Here is a 27,155-nt window from a genome sequence, read left to right on the forward strand (position 1 = left end):
AAGTCTTTGTATTTATGCTGCTGACAGTTTAGCAGAACCAGGCTGAGACTGATAGGTTGAAATTGATTAGTTAATCAGTACTCTTTGGATTATTTTTTAGCAGATACTTATTGAGGTTTTTTTTTGTGCTTGATAGTATTCCATTTAATTGCAGCATGTGGCCTCTCCTTTACTGTTTATCTTAATGCTATAGCTGTGCGTTTCTTCCTTTGCATCTTAAGCAGCCTGCGAGTCCGGCCTCCTGCTTGCTGTTTGTTGCGCCCCTGCCCGCCTTTTCTGGAGTGGTGCTTCCTTGGTTGGTCTCCTTAGTCTTCTCTCCTGCTGATGTCTTCCTTCTTCCCTCTCACAGAGCTTTGTTCTTTGCCTGCAAACATTCACAAAGCTCTTTACCCAGCATCGACAACATAATTATCCTTTTACTTTCTTCTTCGTGTATGTGTTCTTTTTCTGTCCTCGACTCTCTCACTCTTCCTCCTCAGTGTCTGTTGGTGTCTCTCAGTCTCCTGTCTCACTCTCTCTCAGGCTCACTTCCATGTCTTTTCTCAGGCTCTCCTTTCTACCTTTTGGTCTCTCCTCTGTTTTTCCTAGCTACCTCTTTTTCTTTCTGTTTCTGGTTAGTAATCTGTCTACTGGCTCTAATCTCATACCAACCACTCATTCTTCATTCCTCTTAAATTTTCCTGTAAGCCTACTTCTTTTTAAAACTTTTCTCTAGAGAGATACATCAGTGACTAGAAATCAAGCAGCCTTGAATACCTCCAGTCTCAATTGTTTTATATGTCCTCATCCTATGTCCCTAGGTGAAGATTTATCCTCTTTCAAGGTTCATTTTATCAGAGCTCTGTGACTTCATACTAATTCCTCTAGGTATATTTCTTTTCTCCTCCATCAGAATCTCATAATGTTTGTTAGCAGTCTTTTATAGACTTCTATATTATAGCTGTATTTGTTATTAGACTGGAAAAAAAAAGTGAAACATCTATTATTCACCTTTGTTTTTTAAACTGCGTACTGTCTCACATGTGTTAAGTATGCAGGACATATTTTGATCAATTTTAATTATAGTTAGAAAGTTTATTATCAAAATCCTATAAAACTTTCATGAGGATTTCATGTTCCTTTTAAACATTACAGAAAACCTTGAAATGCCTATTGCTTCCTCTAATTGCAGGCTGTTTGATTTTTAAGTAATTTTTTTCCTATCTGCTTTACTGTACCTATACAATTGGAACATCAAATCATGTGGATTGTGTATAAGCGAAAAAAGACCGTGTGATGTAAATGATAATTTTAAACTTCTTACATAAAATTTTGAGTCCATACATAATGACGAGATAATTTAGGCATTAACAGTTTGCTGAATAAAGGTAAATTGTTCAGCTTTGTCTTCGCACAGCAACATTCTGTTTGGATATGAGAAATGTTGTCACTTCACGTGTCCTTTTTCTTAGTTTAAAACAATCTATAAGAGAATAAGGGTTATAAATACTAATTTGGCCATATAGTTTACCAAAAATTTTATTGAGAAAAAGTTCTGTTTTAACATTGAGAAAATATTGTCATGGATTATAAATGGAGAGCCAAGCTTTAGAATGTGAGTTCTACCAAATTGCTTTACCCTGATCTCTTTACCAAAAAGAAATTAACATTTTCTAACTTGGAAACACCTATAGGTTTATTAGACATTTTAATATGAGACTGATTCTGAATTTTAGCATTGTGTTTGAAAAACATTCATTTGAAAGTTGTCAAGTAAAAGGAGAAGATAGTAATACTTGGGCTTACTAATTTTGAGTGTAATTAATTGGCTCAAAATCAGATTAATGAAACTTGTTTACTTCGAAACTACATCAGCATTAAGATATGGCCCTTGTAAAAATACTTATTGAGATCCCTTTAAATAACTCATGACAGTTTTCTTTCTAAAAATGATAGATGATCATAACTCACTTTATTGAGTACCTTTCATCCGGAATGGGAGGGGAGGCAGTATTTCTCAGTGGAATACTGATTCATTTCTGGATTTAGTTGAACTAAGGGATTCTCTGTGGAGAATATGATAGTGCCTTGTTGTAGGATAAGCAAATCATTTCTCTGTTTTCATGCAAACGCTTTATCTAGAGTATATTTAATGCATTTGGGGAGGAAATGAGGGAGCTGTATATGTTACTACATTTTAAATTCTTTGATTAGTGAGCTACATAAATACTTTGATTTATTTTACAAATTAAAGCACTTTGCATGCCTGAATTTGTCTTATAAGGATGAAATAAAATTTATTAATTGTCTGGCTTTCTCAACACGTGTTTTGTAACTCCATTATATTCTATGAAAACTGACTGTTGAACTGTAAAAATTGATAAAATTGAATACATTCAGTGATTTTAATAAAGAAATTCCCCCTTGTTTGTAAAAATTAATTTTTTTACATTCGGTCCTCATACTTTATTCATCTTGTGGCTGAAATGTAAAAAATAATGAGATGTGTTTTATTCGAACACTGTTGTAGCCAAATGGATCCAGTATGATTTGATCACATGATAATATTCTTATTCTGGACACTTTTTGTTTTAATGATAATGCAGTGCTATTTCATGAATTCCCAGTGAAGTTATATGATTATTCACATGTTTCAGCCTTCATTAGTTATATACAAGGATCAAATTGTACATCAGAAAATACACATAACTGCAAAGGTGAATATATATTACAGTATATGAGAGTTCTGTTCACACTGATACATTGTACAAGTGCTGACAGTTGAGGCTTAATTATGATATCAGATTTGAAACATAGAAATTGGTTAGGTCATTGTAGCTGTATAGAAGTTAATGTATAGAAATCAATAAACTCAATATAAACAAATAGCTTCCAATGAGGAGGTATGAAGGAAACCAGCACTCTATTTAAAGGAACAGTTTTAGACAGTGCCTGTGCATAAACTTAACAAAACCTATATGTTTATAATCTTAAAAGTCTCCTGAAGTGCATAAAAGCTTGCTTGAGCAAATGGAAAGGCAAAATATATTCTTGGGTAATACTCAGTGTCATAAAGTTTTTCATTCTTTTTAAGTTGCTTTGTAAAATATTGCTATCAGTAAAAATGCCAGCTTTATTTGTTTGTTTGTTTGTTTATTTGATGGTGGGTGTTGTCTAGAACTGGATAGCAGATTCTAAAGTTCAAATAGGAAAACTTTGCAGTAATTGGTTGGAAAACAGAAAACCAGAAAGAGACCAGCTTTACCAGATTTGAAAATATACAGTAACATCTCAATAATTAAAACAATACGTTATTGTCACATAAATAGACAACTAGACCAATGGAACAAAATAGAGAATCAGTAATAGATCTAAATACATGCAGGAATTTAGTATTTGTTAAAAGTGTCATCTTAATAGGGTAAAGATTAATAAATGATATTGAGACAATTTGCCATTTAGAAGGAAGATAAATTTGGAAGTGCATCACATTTAAATGTAAAAAATAAAACTAACATTACGAATGAAAATGAGGGACTGCCTGTATATCTTCGGGGTTGAGAAGACCTTTCTAGCTATGAATTAAAATCCAGAGGCCATAAAGTAAAAGACTGATAAATTTGACAGCCAAATTAAAACAACAACAACTTGTATGGTAAACAAAAGAAAGCAAAGACAAACAAACAAACACACCACCATAAGGAAAGGTAAAAGACAAATGATACCCTGAGAAAACACTTTTATGATCTGTAAAACCCATCGAGTAGAAAATTGGGTGAAGGACAAGAGCAGAGAGTTCACATATAAATGGCCATTACACATTAAAAAAGATTGCTACTCTCATTCATAATAAAGGAAATGAAAATTATACTGTGATTTTAGTTATTTTCTTTTAGAGTGACAATAACCCAGACTTCCATGGAGGGCTAATCTTGGAATATCTTCCAAAATTACATATATTTATGTTTTGGCCCAGTCGTTGCACCCACAGAGTCATGAACAGATGATTGGCTAAATAAGATAACAGTATATTTACACACTGGAATATTATACGGCCATATTTAGGAAAAAGGAAAGAAGAGTTCTAAATAGATGGAAAGAGTCTCCAGGATATTAGTGGAAAATGAAGGACAGAACTGAATTTTTTACACTTTCGTAAGATAGAAGGAAAAGTAACATTACAGATGCAAAAAGAAATACTAGAAGGATACTGATAAAACAGCAACAAAAATTTTACCTATTGGAAATGTGTGAAGTGGGAAATAGGATAGCCGAAGAGTGGGACCTACATTTCTTTGTGTATACTTTATATTGTTTTGACTTTTGAATCATATAAACAGATTATTTATATATAACTTAAAAATTTTAAAAGTTGACAGAACAAGAAAAATGAAAATTTGTATGAAAGACTTTTCTAAACTGAGAAATACTATATATAAGTCCTGGTTATTTATTTGAATTGCAACTGTGATATAGAATCTGGAACATGGAATATGGTTATGTGACCAGGTTAAGAAATTTAATCTCCCATGCCTACCTTTCTCTCCCCCTTCTCCCCCTTCCAAATAATTCAGTCTTAAAACCATTAATATAAACTTTGGTGCATTTATGTAGACATATATACATGTTCTCTAGCTCTGTCCACTTAGCCTAGGAATAATGAGATCCCAAAATAACGGGCATACCTAGAATTGTCTCAAATTGCATTCTCTGCTAAAAGGAACCAGAGCTCGTTGGGGAAGTGACTGGTCCTTGGGATAGGGCAGGGAAAGAAAAAGATAAGCCTGGAACTTCTTGTGTTGAAAGCTTAAAAAATGATGGGAACATGTCAAAAGGACACAGAAGGCAGCTTGGTGACTTTCACTTGAAGGGTCCAAATCAGGAAAACTTTAGCATAAAAACAAATAGTAATCATACCAGATTACAACCCACTGAATAAAATAGGAAATCATGAATTTATACTGATATAAATGAATAAAGTTTGATAAGAAACAGCATATTTATAGCATATAAATATAAACAGCATATAGTTGCATAATCCCCTCTGACTGAAATATTAATTACAAAGGAGAAAAAGTTTTTTTTACAGTGGAGGCGCTTGGTAGGCACCACCTTGATCATGTGATCATCGGTATTAAGAATATCATCACTAATGTGACTAATAAAATCCTATGCCACATGATAAGATTCAGTGAGAAGAATGAACACTGTTATGTCTGTGATATTACGTCCCAGGATGTATAACCTGAATCTTAAAAGGAAACATCAAACAAATTCGGTCTGCGAAACAACTGCCTTACAATCTTCAAAAGTGTCGAAGTCATGAAAGTCAAAATGAGACAAGTTTTTCACACTAAAAGAGGCTAAAGAGAGATAACAAAGGCAGTGCGGGGTTGTGAAGTAGCTCCTTTTGCTCTGTAGGACATTATTTAGACAACTGGCCAAATTTTAATGGGAGTTTGAGGATTAGATGGTTATAATGTATCAATAATTTCCCGAATTTGTAGCTACGTTATGGTTCTGTAGGAGAATGTCCCTGTTTGTAGAATATACACATTAAAGTATTCTGAGTTGATGGCATGTCAGGTAGTCTACTTACCCATTTGGTTCAGAAAAAAATTAAGTTGAACTTGCAACCTGTTTGTGATTGAAAATGTAAAAAAATGGATAATTTATTAAAAGCCAATTTTTTAAAAGTGATGTTGATAACATTTCTCATGCTTAAGTAGGGGGTGGTGTTTATGTGGGTTAAAAATATGGCATTTCCCTTAGGAAAAAAGTAAAAAAGTAAGAAAACTGAACCCTTTTGCCACAGTGAGTATTATAGAAAATATACTTAAAGGCCTACCATTTTGTTGGTGATCCATAAGTTGTAAAATTATTAAGTTGCCAAGAATACCAGTACTGAAAATATTGTTTTTAGTGAGTGTTTAAATGAAATAATAAAAAAGGAAATATCTAGTGAAGTTACTGACTCCAGAATAGGCATTCAATTATGTTAGCCCCTACTTTAACTTTTTTCTAATATGTATAACTACAAATCAGTAAGCATGAGCTAATTCTAGACATTATATTGGGCACTTTGTATATTTATTTATAAGTATATAATGAGACACAGGCGCACATACCTCTTAAGTGCTACATATAACCTACCATTAGGTAGGGTTTTTCTTCCCATTAAACAGTTAAAGCTTAGAGAGGTCAAGTAACTTGCCCAAGGAGCCAGGATTTAAATTCAGTCTATATAGTTTTAAAACCCTTTTTATTTTTACTGTGCCTCCTCTTTACGTTTTTGGTTAGAGGCAATTTGGAATTACCAGAAGCTTTCTTTTGCAGTGCTTTTGATAATGGTGTCAACTGTAAATAAAAAATGAGTCTTCCAGAAATTGTGATTTCAATCAGATTACTTCTTCCGAAAACCAACCTGAGGTCTGTCTTGTGGAAGAGTGGCCATACTGGTAACCGTGATTAAGCCCTGGAATGCTTGTAGGAGTGTCACAGACCTTGGAGGATTGCAGCTTTGGTAGTTGTGAGCAATGAAAGCTCTAGAACCTGTTGGGGAGGGAGAGTAGAGCAAAAGGAACAAAGAAAAGGAACTAGAAGTACATTGTTTTTTGTACTAGACTGTACAACTTTCTGGCTCTAAGGTTGGCTCTTATTAAAAATTCGGCTGTTTAATACATTCTTATTTCAAAAGGTTAAATTTATATGTATGTACATATAGTAAAATAGAGAAGTCTCATTTGCATTTCTCTTTCCATCCCTGTATCTCTCCCCAGAAGTTTTTTTTTTTCATAAAATATGTTACTTATGTTAATTTGTATTATTATGTTTAAATTTCTCAGTTTTAATTTCTAATATGGGAAAATATTGATAGATGCAACTCACATAAACCAAAAGCCTTCAGGTTCCTTAATAATTTTTAAGGGCATAAAGGGGTTTTGAGACCAAATAATTTGAAACCCGCTGCTTTCAAATGAACATTGTGTAGATCACAGTAATACAGAAAAATTGCCATAATTTAATAATGTTGGTGAGAAAAGCACAGTATAAACTCCACAAATATTATTATAGTTGTGAGACAAAGACTAGATAACAATATTGGAGTGAATATGGTAAAATGCAAATAGTCATTATATTAAGGTTATACTGTTTTGAACTACTTCATTTTTGGTTTTTCAAAAAGTTTTTGTACAATAATTAAATCTGTGTATGGCTAAAAACTGGTTAAAATATGAATGGGAATAATATTTCTATTTCAGAAACTGTGTAGTGATGCTCAGGTTAAAGTCTTCGGTAAATGCTGCCAGCTGAAACCTGGAGGAGACAGCTCTTCCTCTTTAGATAGTTCTATGACTTCATCTTCTGACGCCAAAGACCAGTGTCCTAAGTACCAGGTAAGAGCGCCGGTGTCATGTGTTTATTCATTCCTTCACAGTTAGTTTTGAGTCCCTACAATATGTTGTGCACAATTGAGGGGCCTGGAGATATGACACAGACTAGTTTTTACTTTCTTTGCACTTTGTAGCTGAGGAAGCTGATGATTCCTAAGTTTATGAACCTTGTTAAATTTTAGGATAGAGGAAGTACAGAGAACTATGGGCATAGGCAGCAAGAGTATTTTCTCTACCTTTTATATCCCTATTCAGATATTTTAGGCTATCAGAATTATTTCTTATTTTATACATTTTTTAATTGATGAAATATGAAGGTAAATATAAAATAATTATAGAGTTCTGTATGGTTGTAGGAATTGAAGTATGACTGAAAGTATACACAATTAGAAATATGCAGTTTTATTTTTCAAAAAGTAATGTGACTTCTTTTAAAATACAGAATTAAATCAGTAACTACATAGGAACTTCTTTCTCTATGAATTTGTTATATTTTACATCAGTTTTTGGTTTTTTATACTTAGCAAATGTCATCTGATGTGAATTTATTTGTATCAACCAAGCTTGAATGAAGGAATCCCCAGTATTTTATACTTAGCAGTAACAAGATGGAATCCTGGGCTTTTTAATTTTTGTAATTAGGTAATTATGTTTGGATAGAAGTTAACTTTTATACCATATCTGAAGTTACTAAAATCCAGATATTAGGAAGTACTACACAGTTCCTCCTGCCCTCCTCTATTCTTCACCTTTAGTATGGTATCTTAACAAGTTCCTAATAGTGTTGTGCTATGTAACGTCATGATAGTTAAGCCAATTTAGATGTTCTAATTAATTTTCTAATGTGATCAATTGTGCACACCTGCCTTTCTTCCTAATATGTTAAAAGCAAATATTAGCAAATGGATCCAGATTTTAGAAACTCTGAAGCAGTGAGTGATTGTAATTTCATTTTGCATCAAAATCCCTAGAGATTTTCTTTTTTTAAGGTACAGATTCCCAGGTCCTTCAGCCAGATATTTTGATAGGTTTAGTATGGTCCTGGAAATATGCTTTTTTTTGGCAAGAAGCCATCGAACTTTTTATTATAGCATATGGTTCACTACACTTAATAAAATATGATTTCAGGTAATTAGAACATTATTTTTGATTTACACAGATTATTATAGATTATTAGCTTCCAGTGATGAATACTTGCAAAGAATTGACCTTTCAAATAAGGGCCTTTAAAAAAAGCATTAAGATAACAGTACTTTTTAAATTATGACCTTCATTATAGATTATGTCACATTAAAATTAACATACAGAGACATTTGTGATAACTATTTGGTATGTATTAAAGCAGGCAAAGTGAATTACAAACTGTATGGTTTCATAAAATGTAAACACTGATTTATTTTCACTATATTTTTTTAAGGATTTTTTTACTGATAGTAGTAAAAGCTATACATATCTTGATATTTAAATTCGTATAGCTTGCTTTATGTAAGAAATAATAATTTTAGTCAAAATAAGATTGGAGTTAGATACATTATAGCAAATTTGAGCTTGGAAGAGAAGGCTCTCATTTCTTTCATTAGCCAGAAGCAGTTTAGGTTGACAAGTAAGATTGGCATTGATCTTAAAAAAAAAAATAAAACTACTTGATTATTAAAGAAATTACTGTTTCTAAAAATGTTATTCTTAGTACCCAAACCTCTGTGCCTTGAAATAAAAATTACATCTTAACTAAATCCCAAGAAAAGATGAGTTGCTGCTTTTCAGTAACCTACGTATATTAGAAGTGATATTTTCCTTAAAAATTAGCTTTGTGTTTTTATTAAAACAAGATTAAGACTACAGCACTGAGAAAGGAAGAAGCTATATAAATGAGTATAAAAAAACCTAATAAAAATTGTATGTATAATGAAATGCATTGCTCTTTGAGGATATCCTTCTTAAAAAGGTGACAAATTGTAAATATATAGATTTTCTAAAAATCACGATAGGCCAGAAATAAGCCAAAGAATAAAAGAATCATATTATAAAAAGAAAAATAGTGTGCAGGCAGATACAGTCTTTGCCGTGTACTTGTAAAGTGGGAGTCCTTATCACGTTATTGTTACTATCAGAAGACTCTTTTAAGTATTTTTTTAAAAACTTCAAATTCTCGATTTCCCCTGATGGAATGGTTTTAGTAAAATTTGTGAATAATCCTCATTTGCTGTCTTGGATAATTATTAGGTTATCTTCCTCATCAATTGTGTTATATAACTCTGTCAATTAGGAAATTGCATTGGGACACCCTCTAAAACAGTGGCTTAAACAGGTTGTATTCCTCATATGACAAGAAGTCTGGAGTTAGGCCATCTAGATATGATATGTGGGCTCTCAACATGGCCTCAGAGACCAAGGCTCCCTTATCTGTGTACATACAATGTGTACTTGTTGTCTTGTGCTCCTCAGGTAGTGCCTCCATCTCCAGTGACTTCTGTTCTTATCTCACTGACCAGGCCCATGTTGAATGCATATGAATGTATAGTTCTGAAAGCTGCTACTCCAGTCGTTAGTTTCATCCTTTGAATGTAGAAAGCAACCATAACCTCCTATGTACAAAGGAGGCTCTGAAATGTAGTCCCCTTCCTCCAGTTGGGCACCTTACTGCCACTAAAACAATTAGGACTTCAAAAAATAAGGAATAAGGTATTAGGTAGGTAATTAGTGATGTTTGCCATAGTATCTAAGTAGTAACCAAATGGATAAGTTTTATTTTTAACCTTTTCCTGACTCCTTTGAGGACAGTTAAAGAATATTGGAAAGGAATAACTTTTTGATCAGAGTTCTTTGAAAACAAGGCATTCTAATGTTTCAAATAAGCCCTTTAAAAAAAAAATACAAAATAGATATGAATTATCTCATTTACGGATGTCTCTTTTGCATAATAGGAATGGTAAAAATTGTTCTACAAGTTCAATGAATTCTTGTTACCTGCACTGGAGAAACATATGCATAAGATGTGGTTAATATTGCTCCTTTGAGCTTTATTTGAAATAGCAAAAACCTAAAGGTGACCTAAGTACCCATCAGTAAGGGGAGCCGGTTTGGTAAACAATGGTATTTTCATACAGTAGAATGCTGTGCAGCCCTTAAAAAAGAATCCATGTATAACAATACGGTTAGACATTGTGAAATGAAGAAAATCAAACTTTGTAACAGTATATACAATGCAGAATCACTAAAGACAAACAAATAAACAAAAACCATTATGTAGAATAGCTATAACAAAGGAATTTTTAATAAATATCAATATTTAAACGTCATAGGGTTTTAAATTCTGAAATTTCATTAATGTTATGGTTCTTGTTTAGGGTTCTCGGTGCTCTTCTGATGCCAATATGCTTGGGGAGATGATGTTTGGCTCAGTAGCAATGAGCTACAAAGGATCCACCTTAAAAATTCATCAGATCCGGTAAGGGATTTTCTGATGGTTCTTAATCCATTTAGAATAATTAATGTCTTTGAAGATAAGAAAATTTCATATAGTCTTCACTCAAATTGAACATGTCAGATTACTGTTTATGATTTTATGGGTTTAATGCTGCTTTATGGCTGAGGTAACTCTACAGTGAAGTCTCTGTGACATACATTTTTATTTATAATAAATTAAAAAGTTTCTTGTATTTTAGTTTTGATCTCTCTCTGTCTCTCTTTCCTCATAGTTCTCCTCCACAGCTTATGCTCAGTAAAGTTTTTACTGCACGGACCGGCAGCAGCATCTGTGGGAGTCTCAATACGTAAGTGATTATGGACACAGAGAGAAATGAATTATTTAAGATGTGCAAAGTATGAAAGCTAAAAGACTGCTCTTGGGATTGCAGCTTAAATTCAGATTTTTTCCCCATCCCTTAGTTTGAAAGTTTATGGAAGCCAGTTTTTCCCCTCTGGCTTTATTGAGCAATAATAGACATATAACATTGAGTAGGTTTAAGGTATACAACATGTTGATTTGATACATTTTATATATTGCAAAATGGTTACCACCATACCATTAGCTAACACTTCCATCCTATCACATAATTACCATTTCCTTTTTGTGGTAAGGACATTTAAGGTTTATTCTGTCAGCAACTTTCAAGTATATAATACAGTATTTTAGATATAATCTGTACGCTGTACATTAGATCCCCAGAACTCATTAAACTTATAACTGAAGTTTGTACCCTAAGGCCATTAGCTCCCCATTTCCCTTATTCTCAGCCCCTGGTAATTACCACTCTGCCCTCTATTTCTCTGAGTTCGGCTTTTTTAGATTCCATATATAAGTGATATCATAGAGTGTTTGTCGTTCTCTATCTGACATTTCACTTGGCATAATGCCCTCAAGGTTCATTCAAGTTGTCACAAAAGACAGGATTTCCTTCTTTCTTATGGCTATGTAATACTCCCCTCCCTCCCTCCCTCCCTCCCTCCCTCCCCCCCCCCTCTCTCTCTTTCTCTCTTTCTCTCTTTCTGTATCAGTCTTGATAGGCTGTATATTTCTGGGACTTTATCCATTTCTTCTGAGTTATCCAGTTTGTTGGAATATCATTGTTCATAGTAGTCTCTCATGATCCTTTGTATTACTGTGGTATCAGTTATAATGTCTTCTCTTTCATTTCTGATTTTATTTGAATCTTCTTGTTTCTCTGAGTTATTATAGCTAAAAGTTTGTCGATTTTGCGTATTCAGAAAACCAGCTTAGTTTCATTGATTTTTTCTTTTATTTTTCTGGTTTCTATTTTAGTTTTTCCCCTTCCAATTTTTGTTAAAGCAAGTCCTTGAATAGTGTCATTTTGTTCAGTGTCGTTCTGTTGTAATGTTGATGAGATGGTGTAGGAACCTAACTCTTGTTTGTATCAATTAACCCAAGATAAACTTGGTTTCATATATATATCATTTCAGTTAAAATTGCAGAGCCTATTGATGATGTTAAGGGAGGACTTACTGTATTTTCTTACTTCTGCTTATATTGGACTTAATTTGTTCTTTTTCTAGTTCCTTGAGGTAAAGTGAGGTGGTTTGAGTTCTTACTTATTTCTTAATGTAGGGTTTGTTGTTGTAAACTTCCGTCTTAGAACTGCTTTAGTAGCATCCCTTAGGTTTTGGTATGCTGTGCTTCTATTTCATTTGTTTCAAGGTATTTCTTGATTTTCCTTTGACCCATTGGTTGTTCAGGAGCATGTTATCTAATCTCTTAATATTTCTGAATTTTCCACCTTTCATCCTGTTATTAATTTCTAGTTTCATATCATTGTGGTCAGAAAAGATATTTGGTATGATTTCAGTCTTCTTAAATTTGCCAAGACTTGTTTTGTGGTCAGTTATATGATCTGTCCTGGAGATTGTTTCATGTGTGCTTGAGAAGACTGTTTTCTGCTGCTTTTGGGTGGAATGTTCTATATAAATTTGTTAGTACCATTTAGTCTAAAGTATGGTTCAAGTCCAACTTTTCTATGTTGGTTTTCTGTCTGGATGATCTATCCATTGTTGAAAGTAAAGTATTTAAGTCCTGTTGCATTGTTGTGTATATTTCTTTCTTAAGATCTGTTAAAATTTGCTTACTACGTTTACATGCTCCGATGTTAGATGTATATATATTTATGGTTGCTCTATCTTTTTGATGAATTATCCCCATTATCATTATATGAGCATATTTGTCTCTTGTTACTGTTTTTGGTTTAAGGTTTAATTTGGTTTTGGTTTAATTTGTCTGATAAATATTGCTACCCTGGCTCTCTGTTGGCTTTCACTTTCACGGAATATCTTTTTCTATCCTTGTTGCCTATGTATGTCTTTAAAGCTGAAGTGAGTCTCTAGTAGGCAGCATATTCTTGGATCTTGTTTGTAGTTTAAGACCAGGAATGTGGTTTCTTTTTAATTTGCTAGAAGCCGTATCTGGAAGTAAAACATTGAATGTATTTCCATGTTGACATGCTCATTTTCCATTTTGCCAGTGCCATGCTCTCAGTTAGCATCTGGAGGTTACGGTCTTTAGTTTTCAGATTCTCTTAATATTTAGAATTAACCTTGCCATTAGGAGTGGCCTAGGTAAGCCATATGGTGGGGCACAGGGATATTGCCAAAATTATAATAGTGAAGCTGAAACAAGGTCAGGCCTGATGTCAGGGTAATGGGCTACATGCCAGAACTAAGTGAATGTAAACTGGGGCTAGGTTGAGGTGGTAGTGGACCCCAGAGAGGGATTCTGCAGGTGCCAGATCAGAAACCTGGCTAGCTGGAGTCCATGGGGTTATCCAAAGTCAAGAGCAATACAGGGTAGCAAGGAGCTACTCTGAACTAGAAATAGTTCAAGAACCTCTATTAATTGTATATGCTCTAAAAAGACTTCTGGGGGATTTTAATAGTTATAATACATGTAGCTCTTTTTTAACGTTTAGGAAGGAAAGGGAGACATGTTTTTTACAATATCATTGATGCTTAAAAATATTGATGTCTAAAGTACTAATTTTTAAGAATTTAATAGTAAAGAGAAAACTAGAGGTCCTACACTGAAATGACTGATTTGAACTCTAATTCTCTTAGTTTCTTCATCTTTTCTTAGTTCTGATAGATAGCTCTTAAAATCTCAAGGAAAGAAACATTATACTAAAGTTATAACTTTATTTTTGTTATTTTGAATAATTTGCTAAAAGAAATAATACAGGCCATTCATTATGTGTAGACTAAATATATCTTTTGGGTATTGGGTTGATTCTTTTTTATTTCTTCCTTTTTTGTTTTCTTTAAGAAGTTTAGAAAATTTTTTAGGTCCAAAATATGAGGGGGAAACTTTGTAATTTAAATCAGGGTTTATAATCTTTTACTATAAAAGTCCAGATAGTAAATATTTTTGTGTTTGTGGACCAGACAATATGTTGTAGTTCCTCAGCTCTGCAATTGTAGCATTAAGGGATTCATGTACAATACATAAATGACTGACTGTAGCTATGTTCTAATAAAACCTTATTTACAAAAACAGGCAGCGGGCTGGATTTAGCCTCAGTTTATAGTTTGCCAACCCTGACTTTAATTAATAATTTGGAGTACTAATACGGAAACTTAAAGCTTAAAAAACTGTTATGCACTTAAAATTTCATTGGGATATACAAATAATTGCCATTAAGAGCATAAAATGAATTTGGAATTTATTTTTTTTCTTCTCTCCCGTAGGCTGCAAGACAGTCTTGAATTCATCAATCAGGACAACAGTACATTAAAGGCTGATAATAACACAGTTATTAATGGGCTACTTGGAAATATAGGTAAATGATTCCTTTGGTTTTGTAAGTTTTAAAAATTTTAACTGTATAACAAAAATTTGCAGTGCTTTCTTAATAATGTAGACCTTTTATAAGACCAAAGAGTTTCAAATACTAGAAGTAGAAGCAGCATTTAAATTGCAAGAGTATAGAACATTTGTATTATTTGAAAAACATATGTATTTGAGAATAATATTTATTTTGTATCTGGAAAAAAAGAGAACTGCTTAAGATCTAATTTGGTTTTGTGTTTAACTTTAATGCAACTTTGAAAAGCCCTGTTATTGATATAAAAAGCCCTTATGAGCTCTCTTGAATATTTCAGGTGAGGAAGACTGATATTATATCTTTTCCTTTCTCTCTTTTGTAACAATAAAAGTTATTTTAAAATAGTGATTATTTTTATGACCTATAATTCAGATGAGCAGATATTCAAATTTGATGTTTCTTAAAAGATTTATTAGAAAACAACTTATTTAGTAATGTGGTTAGTTGATTGTTGTTGTTATTTAAGTTCAACATTTTATTTTTATTTTATTTATTTTTTAAAATTTATTTTTTTACGGTGACATTGGTTAACAAAATTCAGTGTTTCTTCTGTATACTTTGACAGTAAGGCATATATATTTACACTATGTGTTCACCTCCCATAGTTAGAGTTCTTTCTGTTACCACATATTTGACCCCCTTTGCCTGCCCCCTCCCCCTACCCTTTGATAACCACTAGTCTATAGTCCATGACTATGTGTCTCTGTTTGTTCGTCCTGTTCCTTTGTTGCTTTTAAGTTTATATCCCACATATAAGTGATACCATGTGATTTTCAACTTTTTCTGTCTGGCTTATTTCGCTTAGCATGATTATCTTGAGTTCCATCCATGTTGTCATAAATGGCAGTATTTCATCTCTTCTTATGAATGAGAAATATTCCATTGTATATATGTACCACAGCTTCTTTATCCAGTTATCTATCGTAGGACATTTTGGTTGCTTCCATGCCCTGGCTACCTTGCATAATGCTGCTGTGAACATTGGTGTGCAAATGTCTTATCAGATATGGGTTTTCAAGTCTTTGGGTAAATACCCAGTAGAGGGATTGCTGGATCATATGGCAGATCAATTCTTAGTTTTTTTGAGGAACCTCCATACTGTTTTCCATAGTGAGTGTACCAATTTGCAGTCCCACCAACAGTGTATGAGGGTTCCTTTTTAAGTTCAACATTTTAAAGTGACGTATTGTTTCTAAAATTTCTGGTCATTTGCATTATCCTAGAAAGCGCAACTAAATTTCTGCTGACCATATTTCTAGTGCATAAAGAACTATAGTGTGTCAGAGAGTAGATAGTAGTTGGATTAGGATGAGTATTTCTCTCATTCCCTGTTGCATGAGAATTTTTATTTGTAATTACTTTTAATATGTATCAGTTATATGTATTAGTAGGTAATAGCTTTTTCTTCCAACTTGAACAGTGTAACCTTTTATCCTTTTTTGTAATTCATATTCATTCAAATGAGCAGCCATTTATTAAGTACTCACTCTGGGCTTGTTACAGTTTCAGTGTCGGGCGTATACGTTAGAGCTTGTGTGTGTTTTGTAGAAAAATAGAAATTCTGCTTTTCTTACCTTGATTGATTATTCTGTTGGTTTTAACAAAGTAAAAATGTGACAAGGAAATAATTTTTTTTATCATTTGACACTTCAAAGCTAAAGGGGCTTATTAAAAGCTATTTATTTTAATAATACAAATTTATTATTAGAAAGGTAAATTATACTATGAATGCCAAATATACTTATCTTCTCTGTTTTAACATAGAATAGGAAATCCATTGAACGAAGGACAGACTTTAAATAATGAATGTCTTTTACATACACTGTCTTATTGTGAATCGAGAATATTAGAGTACCCTTTCTTACTTTCTCTAAATTTGCAATTAATCTGTAAATATTTATCAAGCACCTATTATATGCCGAGCACTCTGCTAGACCATGAAGATACAGTGGTGAACTGGACACAGTTCCTACTTTAGTGGAATTCTAGTTAGTGAGAGTCAGACAAGTAATAATTATAGTAGTTAATTCTTGGCCAGAACTAAGAGCATGGTGAGATAGAACTAATAGAACGTGGTGTGACAGATCACCTAATTCAATCCTGGAGAGTCAGGAAGGCTTCCTTGAACAACTGAGGCATAAACTTGAAGGATTACCTGATGGTGGGGAAAGAAATATTCTTGGAAAAAGCAATTGCATGTGCACAGAACTATGGATAAGAGATCATAGAACATTGAAGGAATGTGAATAAATCAGTGTGGATGGAGCATAAAATAGGAGTAAAGGAAATGAAAAGAGAGAAGTTAACAAGAGCCAAATCACAAAGGGCCATACTGAGGAATTTAGGCTTAGCTTTTGAGCTCTGGGTACCAGAGAGGGTGTGTTCGTTTTGGTCCTCCACCTGTTGTTTAATAGGTGCCTAGACAAGATTAAACATGCAAAGATTTTATTGAGGGACATGACTGCGTGAGAGAGAATGAGAAGGGGTCTGGGAAGGGTTGAGAGAACCCTGACTGTGATGCAGGTCTGACCCCAAGTAAAAGAGAGGAATCGAAGGCTGAGTGGAAGTGTGCAGCCTGCCATATAATCCAGGGAAGGTTTGGTAAGGACATTGGCAAGTCTGAGTCACGGTTGGTTCTCAAAAGAGACCCACTTCTTGCCAAAATGGACCTGACTCACTGTATGTGCTATGTTCAGTTACTGGCTAGGAGCAGCCAATGGGACATGTGAACTTGTACAAATGTGGCAGTGGATTTCAGAATACAGTGGCCAGGGTGCTTTGGCAATTACAGTTCTTGTAGCCAGAGATCTTTGCAGTGCATTCTTAAGGCCACACAGAGGAGTTTTCAGAATATAGGCATACCTCGGAGATGTTGCTGATTTAGTTCCAGACTACCACAATAAAGCAAATATCTCAATTAAGCAAGTAACGTGAATATTTTGGTTTCCCAGTACATATAAAAGTTAAATTTATACTATAGTATAGTCTGTTACATGTGGAGTAGCATTATGTCTAAAAAAGAATGTACATACTGTAATTTAAAAATACTTTGTTGCTGAAAAATGCTAACCATCATCTGAGACTTTTTGCTGGTTGGGAGGTATTGCCTCATTGTTGATGGCTGCTGACTGAACAGGGTGGTGGCTGCTGAAGGTTGGGTGGCAGTGGCCATTTCTTAAAATAAGACAGCAAGGACATGTTTGCTGCATTGATCGACTCTTCCTTTCATGAATGATTTCTCTGTAGCATGCAGTGCTATTTGAAAGCATTTTATTCGCAGTAGAACTTTCAAAATTGGAGTCATTCCTCTCAAACCCTGCTTCTGCTTTATCAACTAAATTTATGTAATAATTCTGAATCCTTCGTTGTCATTTCAACAATCTGGGCAGCATCTTTACCAGGAGATTCCATCTCAAGAATTCACTTGGTGTTGTTCATCTATAAGCAGCAGCTCCTCATCTGTTTTATCATGAAATCACAGCATTTTAATCACATTTTCACCTCTAATTCTAGTTCTCCTGTAGTTTTCACCACATCTGCAGTTACTTCCTCCACCGAAGTCTTAAACCCCTCAAAGTCATCCATGATGGTTGTAACCAACTTCTTCCAAACTACTGTTAATGTTGCTGTTTCAGCCTCTTCCTGTGAATCATGAATGTTCTCAGTGGCATCTAGAATGGTGAATCCTTTCTAGAAGATTTTCAATTTAGTTTGCCTAGATCCATTGATGGAATCACTATTTATGGCAGCTATAACCTTATGAAATGTATTTCTTAAGTATTAAGACTTAAAAGTTGAGTTTACTTTTTGATAATCCGTGGACTACAGATTTGTTGTTGTGTTAGCAGGCATGAAAACAACATTAATCTCATTATACATTTTCATCAGAGCTCCTGGGTGCCCAGCTGCATTGTCAAGGAGCAATAAAAATTTGAAAGGAATCTTTTCTGAGGAGTAGGTCTCAACAATGGGCTTAAAACACTCAGTAAACCATATTATAAACAGATTTGCTGTCATCCAGGCTTTGTTGTTCCATCTCTAGAGTATGGGCAGGGTAGATTTAGCATAATTCTCAAGAGCCCTAGGATTTTCATAATGGCAAATGAGCATTGACCTCAACTTAGTCACCAGCTACTTAGCTTCTAACAAGAAAGTCAGCCTTTTCTTGCTGGGCACTGACTTCTCTGCGAAAATCCTAATGGCATCTTCTTCCAATATGAGGCTGTTTGGCGTGCATTGACAACCTCTTGTTTAGTGTAGCTGCCTTCATTACTTAGCTAGATCTTCCGGATAACTTGCAGTAGCTTGTATGCCAGCACTTGCTGCTTCACCATGCGCTTTTATGTTACAGAGATGGCTTTTTACCTTAAGTCTTCTGAACCAACTTTTGTTAGCTTCAGACTTTTCTTCCGCAGCTTCCTCACCTTTCTCAGCCTCCACAGAATTGAAGACAGAGCCTCACTCTGGATTAGGCTTTTTTGGCTTAAGAGAATATTGTAGCTGTTTGATCTTCTATCCAGAACCCTAAAATTTTCTCCATATCAGCAATAAGGCTGTTTTGCTTTCTTATCATTCATATGTTCACTGGAGTAGCACTTTTAATTCTTTTATGTTCACATCTTGGCTAACTGGTAAGGGGCTTAGGTTTTGGCCTATTTCAGCTTTCAACATACCTTCCTCACTAAGCTTAATCATTCCCAGCTTTAGATTTAAAGTGAGAGACATGCGACTCTTTCACTTGAAAACTTAGAGGTCATTGTAGGTTATTAATTGGCCTTATTTCAATATTGTGTCCTGGAATAGGGAGACCTTGAAATAGAGAGAGATGGTTGGTGGAGCAGGCAGAACACATGCAGCATCTGTTGATTATTTGTTGTTATATGGGCATGGTTCATGGTGTCTCAAAACGGTTACCAAAGTAACATCAAAGATGGCTGATCACAGATCACCATAATAATGATGAAAAAGTTTGAAATACTGTGAACATTACCAAAATATGACACAGAGACATGAAGTGAGCAAATGCTGTTGGAAAAATGGCGCCGATAGAATTGCTTGATGCAGGGTTGCCACAAACCTTAAATTTGTAAAAAGCACAGTACCTGCGGAGCACAATAAAATGAGGTATGCCTGTGTAGAAATATAATCACTTCAGATTTATCTCAGCAAAAGAATATTTCAGTTGCACTGGAAATGGATTCAAGTAAGTCAGTGGGCTTGAAGAAGGACCTGTATTAGAAGATTCTTTTGCTAATCCAAGTGACAAATAATGGAGACCTAAAGTAAGATTGTGTCAGTGAGCCTAGAGAGTTGTTGAGAGAGTCATTTAGGGAAACAGAGTGGACAGGAGTTGTTAATTAGATAGAAGAGATGAGGGGAAAAGGAGGAATTAAAAGTGGCTCTTTGCTATCGGTTGTGTAATTGCATGGATATTGGTGCCATTCACTGGGAGGAACAGAAGAAATTGGGAATTGATTTTAGGTTCAGGCATGTTGGATTGGAAGTAGCAGTGGAATAGTCAAGTGAAGCTATCCGTTACGTTTAGTTAGGTAGATAGATATATTGTAGGAGTAGCTGCTGTAACATAAAAACTAATGAACATGTAATAATTTTAAAACAATAGAGGTTTTTTCTTAATCATGTAATGTTCAAAAGGGTATTCTTCATTGGTAAGCAGTTTTCCTTGAAACAGTGTTTTAGAGGTCCAGACTCTTTCCTTCCTTGGAGTTCTCCTTTCTTCAACATGTGTACTTACCCCACAGTTGTGCTCAGTTGCCCCAAGACAGTGAGCGGGATTAAGTGTGGAGAAGGCATGCCCACTTTATGACCACTACAGCCTGTAAGTGACATCCATTACTTTTGTTCACATTCCATTGGTGGTAACTAATCATGTGACTCCACCTATCTATAAGGGGATTTGAGAAATATGATTCCTAGCTGGCAGCTGTTCCCCAGAGACGACTTGATATTATGTTCTTTGTTAGGCAGTTAGCTATATCTAACTGGATATGAGAATCATTACCATGTAAATGATAGTTGAAAACATAAGAATGAATGGGATGACCTAGGAAATGCAGAGAATGAGAAGGAAAGGTGGTTGAGGATGCGACCCTGGGGAATGCAGCCTTTAAAGGCGTAGAGGAAGAAAAGCACAAAAAGGAGACTAAGGAAGAAACTTAGTATGTTATGGAAACTGAGGGGGAAAGTTCAAAGTATGATGCTGGATTGCATTAAGCAACAGGCTTTTGGTGCCCTATGCGAACAGTTTCAGTGAGGAGAATAGAAGCCAGAGTTGGGGAGAGATCAGAAGTTAGTTTTTTCCAAGATATTAAGCAGTGGTTCTGAAATTTTGTGGTCGTTGAACCCCTTTAAACACTTAGAGATTATTGAGGGCCATAAAGAACTTTTGTTTATATGGGTTATGTTTCTTGACATATCCTGTATTAGAAAATAAAGCAGAAAATTTAAAAGTATTTAGTAATTAAAAAATAGCACTAATACCCTGTTTCATGTAACTATAATTAACATGTTTTTAAATAATTGTTTTCTAAGACAAACATAATTTAGTTAAAGAGTAGCATTGTTTTACATTTTTGCAAGTCTCCTAAATGTTTGGCTTGCTAGAAGATAGCTAGATTCTCATATTTGCTTCTGTATTCAGTCTCTTGTGATGTTTTGGTTGAAATGTATGAAGAAAATCTAGTCTCACACTGACATGTGGTTGGAAAGGGAAGATCCTCACAGAACTGCTGTGAAAGGGTTGTGAGGACTCCCCTGGGGTCTTCGGGGACCACAATTTAAGAACTACTAAATTAGAGAATTAGATATATGGTGAAAAAGGAGAATAATTTTGACTGAGTTTAAATGTTGATGGAAAAGGAGGTTTTAAGGAGGTTAGAAATAGAGGTGACACTTGGCAAACAGATTTTTGAAGGTCCTAGCTGATTTAGAAGGATAAGCTTCGGAAGGGAAGGAGGTACCTCTCAAGATTTTTCACTGAATAAGCCCCTAGCACATAGTAAGGCTTGAATGTTACCTGTTATTACTGCTCAGGCAGGAAGGAGGCAAGGGTGGGTGAGAATTTGATTAAGCTTGGAGATGGGCTGGTAGGAAAAGGAGAGTTCTCATCTGGTGAATTCTGTGTATGTGCACACATACACATATGCATCTGTATTCAACTGTAAGGGACAAAATCATGTGGAGACTAAGGAAGAGGTAGGTAAGGGAGGAGTTTGAAGAGAACAGGTAAGTTTTTTTTTTTTTTTTTTTTTTTATAGTAGAAATGAAAAGCTTTATTAGAAGGGAAAGTATACTTCCAGAAGTGGAAGCGGGCCTGAGCAATAGAAGTGTGGCTCAAAAGGCAGAACAGATAAGTTTTGAAGGGAGAACTGACCAATAAAACTTGGAAGGATTGCTGCATATGCAGTATAATTATAAAAATTCTGGTTATAGAAAGTTGTCAATTGGCAATTTGAAAATTACATTTTCACTTTTTAAAACAGAAAGCCCTCTAGTCTCTCTTAGGTAAACCTCCTAGGTGGCTCTTTAGGCCATCTTGATTAAGAAAGAGTAACTAGCAAGTATGTTGCCCTTTTTAGGTCTCTTAGACTCTGTTATCTTCTCTAGGTTAAGTGTGTTGTAACCACTTTCCTTCCACAGCCAGAAGTCTGAACCTGACAGGCTGCATTGGTGGCTGATCTCTGATCTAGGAAATTTAGTTTCTTCCATTACATTGTAACTTATCACTAGGTTAGAAAAAAAACTATTTTCATACTTATTTGTCAATAGATCCTTTTTCTGTATTTGCTCTTTGTTGTGTATTGTTATTTTTTTCTCAGCCAAGCAATTAAGTGGTTTTCTCCTTACTGACATTGCAGGAGAATACTGTCATCCTAAAACTGACTTTTTAAAAGATAAATTTATTAGGCCAATGTCAAATTCTGTGCTTTTTTGGATCTTTGAAAACAATATAAGATTAGGAAGGATTGAACACTTAAAATAATTTTTCCTTGTACAGTGGAAGTTTATTTTTATTATTATATACAAATTTATTATTAAATAGTCATGAAATTGTTTGGCATAAGCCATGATCAGAGGGAAACCATTTCGTTTCAAAAGAGGGAAACTAGCTTGAGTTATTCCTATTTTATAAGTTGCCATCTATAGCTGTTGGTCTGCTTTTGTGCTGCCTACCTCGCCTTTGACTCCTGACGCACTGCTGCTTCTCTGACAGCCCCTTTCACATGTGTTTTGCGTTTTTGCCGTGTAGGTCTTTCACAGCTCTGCAGCCCCAGGCGGGCGTTCTCTGAGCAGGGCCCGCTCCGCCTGATCAGGAGTGCCTCTTTCTTTGCAGGTTTGCCATGTGCTGTGTGGGTGGACTAGTCCGTGTGCCAGCGGCTGGAACTGTAGATCAGCTGTGGAAACAAGGGAGTAAATAAATGCACTTGGAGAGGGTGCGGTTAAGAAAACATCACTTGGGAAGTGCAAGGCCTTAATTCATTTCTGCTATGTTCTTGAAGTTCCCAGGAACTTTATCAGTGGAATTGACATTGTCATGAAATTTATTTTCAGTTTGCCATTTCTTATATTATTATGTAATAATGATTTCAACTCCTGAATACCAAATCAAATTTTAGTATGAATATTATTATAATCCAGTTGGAATTTCTAATGACACTGTCTTGTTTCCATGGCTGAGTAGCTTGTACCATAGTTCACCAATTGCAGAAAATATACTATCTTATTATTATTGTAAAATGTCTGATTTTCACTATTCCATAAGAATGATTTATCTTGGAGCTAAGATTTAGATGAACAAGCACCATTGTAATCGTTCTGTTAAAGGTATATGTATTTGTTTATGTCATTTAACTGGTGATTGAGTGTGTTCATACTTCAGTATTCAGGAAGTTGTATCCAACTTCTTGTTTTAATTAATATTTATTTTCCTGAAAAATATGATATATGAACAACATTTATTATAGAAAATTTGGAAAATATAAAAAATAGGCAAAAAATGTCTGCCATCTGTTAGCCGGAAATAACTTCAATTTTTTTTTTTAAACGAAATTGGGAACATACTATTTCAAACAGTTTTCTTAAACTTTTTTATTATGGGGAATTTAAAAACATACGTTAATGTAGACGGAAGAATAGAGTGAACTGTCATACACCTATCACTTAGCCTCAGTGATCATCATTCTTACTGTTTGGTAGCTTACCTTTTTTTCATTTAATAATATATTATGAATGTCTCCCTTGAATATGCTTCTAAAATACTTTAGTCACCTTTGCTTCATTAGGTATTATAGATTATTTTCGTATTATATGTCAAATCATCATATCTCAAAGCTTGTTCAACTGAGTAATAGCTCTTGGTGTTGGGTTTGTGCCATGCTATTGAAAAAAATAAAGGAATGCAATGAGATGAGCATGAATTAGTTTGCTACTTTAAAAGGAACAATGTCAACCTGAATAGCAAAACATTTTATAACTGATAGTTTTGTCTTGATTCACAGTCCACAGTAACCCAATGGACATGCCTGGAAGAGAGCTGAATGAGGATAGAGACAGCGGCATCGCACGTTCTGGTAATGCCAGGTTCATGTATTAATCTAGTTTTTCATGAGATAACTATTAGCCGACATTGGTTCTCTTTTTTTCCTTTGACTTTATCATTCAATTTCATGTATACGGTTTCTAGTGTTGATATTACAAGAGAATTAGAGAAACAGTAGTATTTTAAATTTAAAAATGTTCACATTCACTATTACATGTGCCTGGTGGAGCATGGCCTGGATGAATGTACAGTGACTTAGGCTTAGCCAATACAAGAAAAAAAAAAGCATTGCTCAAGAGACTGCTTAGATAGCATAGTATAAGAAACACATTTGCTTATATCAGCTGGCTCCTAACTAGAGTTTAAATTGTTAGGTTGTCTCTTGTCCAGAAAGACTTAGGCTTTTTTAAGCTAATCTTATAAATATTTCTTTCAAATATGGACTGTCCCAAGATTTCTCTAACAAACTTTTATTGAAACATGGTAGGAATAAAAGAAAAGAAAAAGTAAAACCCAGATTCTACCTTATAGAGCAGAATCTACTAAGAGTCTGGAAAATCATCTGTCATAGTTCATTGTGTGATATATTCTGTGATAGACCTGAGCAAAGAGGTTCAGAGAGAGGGCACCCAGCAGGCTGGGCAAGGGGCAAGGAGTCAGTAATGCTTTACAGAGGGATAATACTTGAGTTATGTTTTGGAAAATATATTGGTGTTATCTAGGCAAAGACATGGAAGAAGGACATTTCGTTTAAAAGGAAAAGTGTTTGTCAGGGCCCAGAGATCAGTGTTAGTGAAAAAAGGAATAATCTTAGGCGTCAATTATTGTTGGGTATGAGAAACTTTATTCACTCCGTTTATCCATGTGTGTTTTCACATTATATGTCACATTAGATGGGAAATCCAAATTTACCATATAGTGTAATCCCTAGGTTTGCATTAGAATAATAAGACGTTTTAAAATTTTTTTTCAGAATTCTGAACTCTACTCATAAAGAAACTGATTTAGCCTAGAGAAAGTCTTAGACATCCACATTTGAGAAACAAAAGGACATGAAAAACTCAACACCTGATTCTGATGGACAATTAGAGTTGAGAACCACTGCTCTACATCTTTCAAATAATCTCATCTTTCTTTTCTGGGTTTTTCTAATTGTTATTTTTGTTCTTCAGAACTAATCTGGAGTATATTTCTCTTACTACCTTACCTTCTGTGTAATCTAGAGACTTAATTTTATGTGGCAGGAATTTAATTCTCATTATTTTATCCAGGATTTTGGAGATGATAAATTCATTTCTCTATATTCATTTTCTTCAGCTATAAATTGAAGGGCCTGGCTAGACTGTTCTATAATGTGTCTTTAAGCCATTAAATTCACATATTGTATATTTTCTTCTTTTTTCTAATAGGGTTATTTTTAATATCAGAATTTAGTAAAACATAGCTTTTCCAGATTTAGAGTAACATTTGCTTCTTCACTGAAACCATACCCAGATTAGTTATACATACCCCATCTTATCTTAGACCTCAAAGTTTTAAAATAGTCATTGATGAAGTGTGGTCTTTTCAAGAAAGGGCTTTAGAACTAATTCATTGGCGGTCCAGATGTTTGCATGGTACATAAAACTCTCCCCTTTATCACTGAATTTGTCAAGAGAGAGTTCACATGAACAGATCATCATGATGTCGGTCTCTTAGTTTTCAGTCCTGGTGTCCAAAATGATATAGCATGTGGCATGTACCTTTTTATAGATGATAATACTTGACATATTTTCAGTATGTAATCATGAAGATGGGACTCTAAAATATCGACAGACAAAAGCAAGCTCTAATGTCCAATGGGGGGAAGGAGAGGATTCTGAGCCCAAGGGAAAATAAAAGGCTGTAGCTTTTGACACTCTATCAAAGAACAGAGTTTTTGGATTGCAGAGAAGGATTTCAGGAAAGAAATAATCCCTTTAGGGATCACAGCAGCTATAATTAGCCTGAACCCTGTTGGTGTCTGTCACCCCTTAGAATGCTCCAGGGAGCAGTTTATAGGATTTTTCCTTTTTGGGGGTTTAATATGTAGATATAGTCATGGTTATTATTAAAAGAGGCCGAGAATTTGGAGGCTTGATCACCTGTGCACAAGCAAACCACAAGGACTTTTAAATGGTATCTGACTTCTAGACACAATTTCAAATTTAGCTTTTGTTTTTAAAATCTAACTGCTGCATTAAAATTGAATTGCATCGTATTTTCTTTAAGAACTAAAGGTTGAGCTAAGCTAAGGGAGAGTCTCATGACCCAAAGGATAATGCTTTGTTTCAAAGTAGCATTTTCTTTGGGGATAAGGGTAAGATGTCAAAAGGGGATTTTGTCTTAGAATCTCTTACTAACACTCTGTTAATATGTAATTTTTCTCCTCTGGGACCTCACTCCAACAGTGTTATTTTTTAAAAAATTTGAGTAACTTTTCTTAAATTTGTTAAAAAAAAATTGTCTTTACACTTAGTTATGACTGACTTATACATTATACTTGTTCTTATTCTGACTTGACAGCATCTCTCAGCAGCTTGCTTATTACACCGTTTCCCTCCCCAAACTCCTCACTTACCCGAAGCTGTGCCAGCAGCTACCAGCGACGTTGGCGACGCAGCCAAACAACAAGTTTGGAGAATGGGGTATTTCCTAGATGGTACGTTGAAACCTCCAATTTACAACAAGAATGAATAGTTCCTTAAACATCACTTTATATGTTTTTTTTTTTTTTTAAGAGTCTGGACTTGCATTTTGTGTATTTTAAATCTGGAACTTAAACATTTAAAATATATTGCATTTTTTATTGTGGTAAATCATGCATAATGTAAACTTTACTATTTTAACCATTATCAGGTATACAGTTCAGCAGCATTA

At 34.4% G+C, this 27,155-nt stretch overlaps 1 protein-coding gene across 2 annotated transcripts in view; it reads left to right on the plus strand.

Moving 5' to 3' along the window:
* The window catches only part of FNIP1 (folliculin interacting protein 1), a 101,433-nt gene that overhangs the window by 41,053 nt on the left and 33,225 nt on the right, over nt 1-27,155 (plus strand). The window contains exons 3-9 of one of the 2 annotated variants that reach the window (XM_016118362.2): nt 7,242-7,376; nt 10,721-10,821; nt 11,072-11,146; nt 14,562-14,653; nt 22,968-23,051; nt 24,217-24,288; nt 26,802-26,937. In XM_016118362.2, the coding sequence (XP_015973848.1) occupies nt 7,242-7,376; nt 10,721-10,821; nt 11,072-11,146; nt 14,562-14,653; nt 22,968-23,051; nt 24,217-24,288; nt 26,802-26,937 (695 nt within the window). The remainder of the gene's footprint in view (nt 1-7,241; nt 7,377-10,720; nt 10,822-11,071; nt 11,147-14,561; nt 14,654-22,967; nt 23,052-24,216; nt 24,289-26,801; nt 26,938-27,155) is intronic. The other variant, XM_016118364.2, reaches the window with a different exon arrangement.

This window comes from Rousettus aegyptiacus, unplaced genomic scaffold (genome assembly GCF_014176215.1).
Source record: "Rousettus aegyptiacus isolate mRouAeg1 unplaced genomic scaffold, mRouAeg1.p scaffold_m13_p_7, whole genome shotgun sequence".
Taxonomy (NCBI): domain Eukaryota; kingdom Metazoa; phylum Chordata; class Mammalia; order Chiroptera; family Pteropodidae; genus Rousettus; species Rousettus aegyptiacus.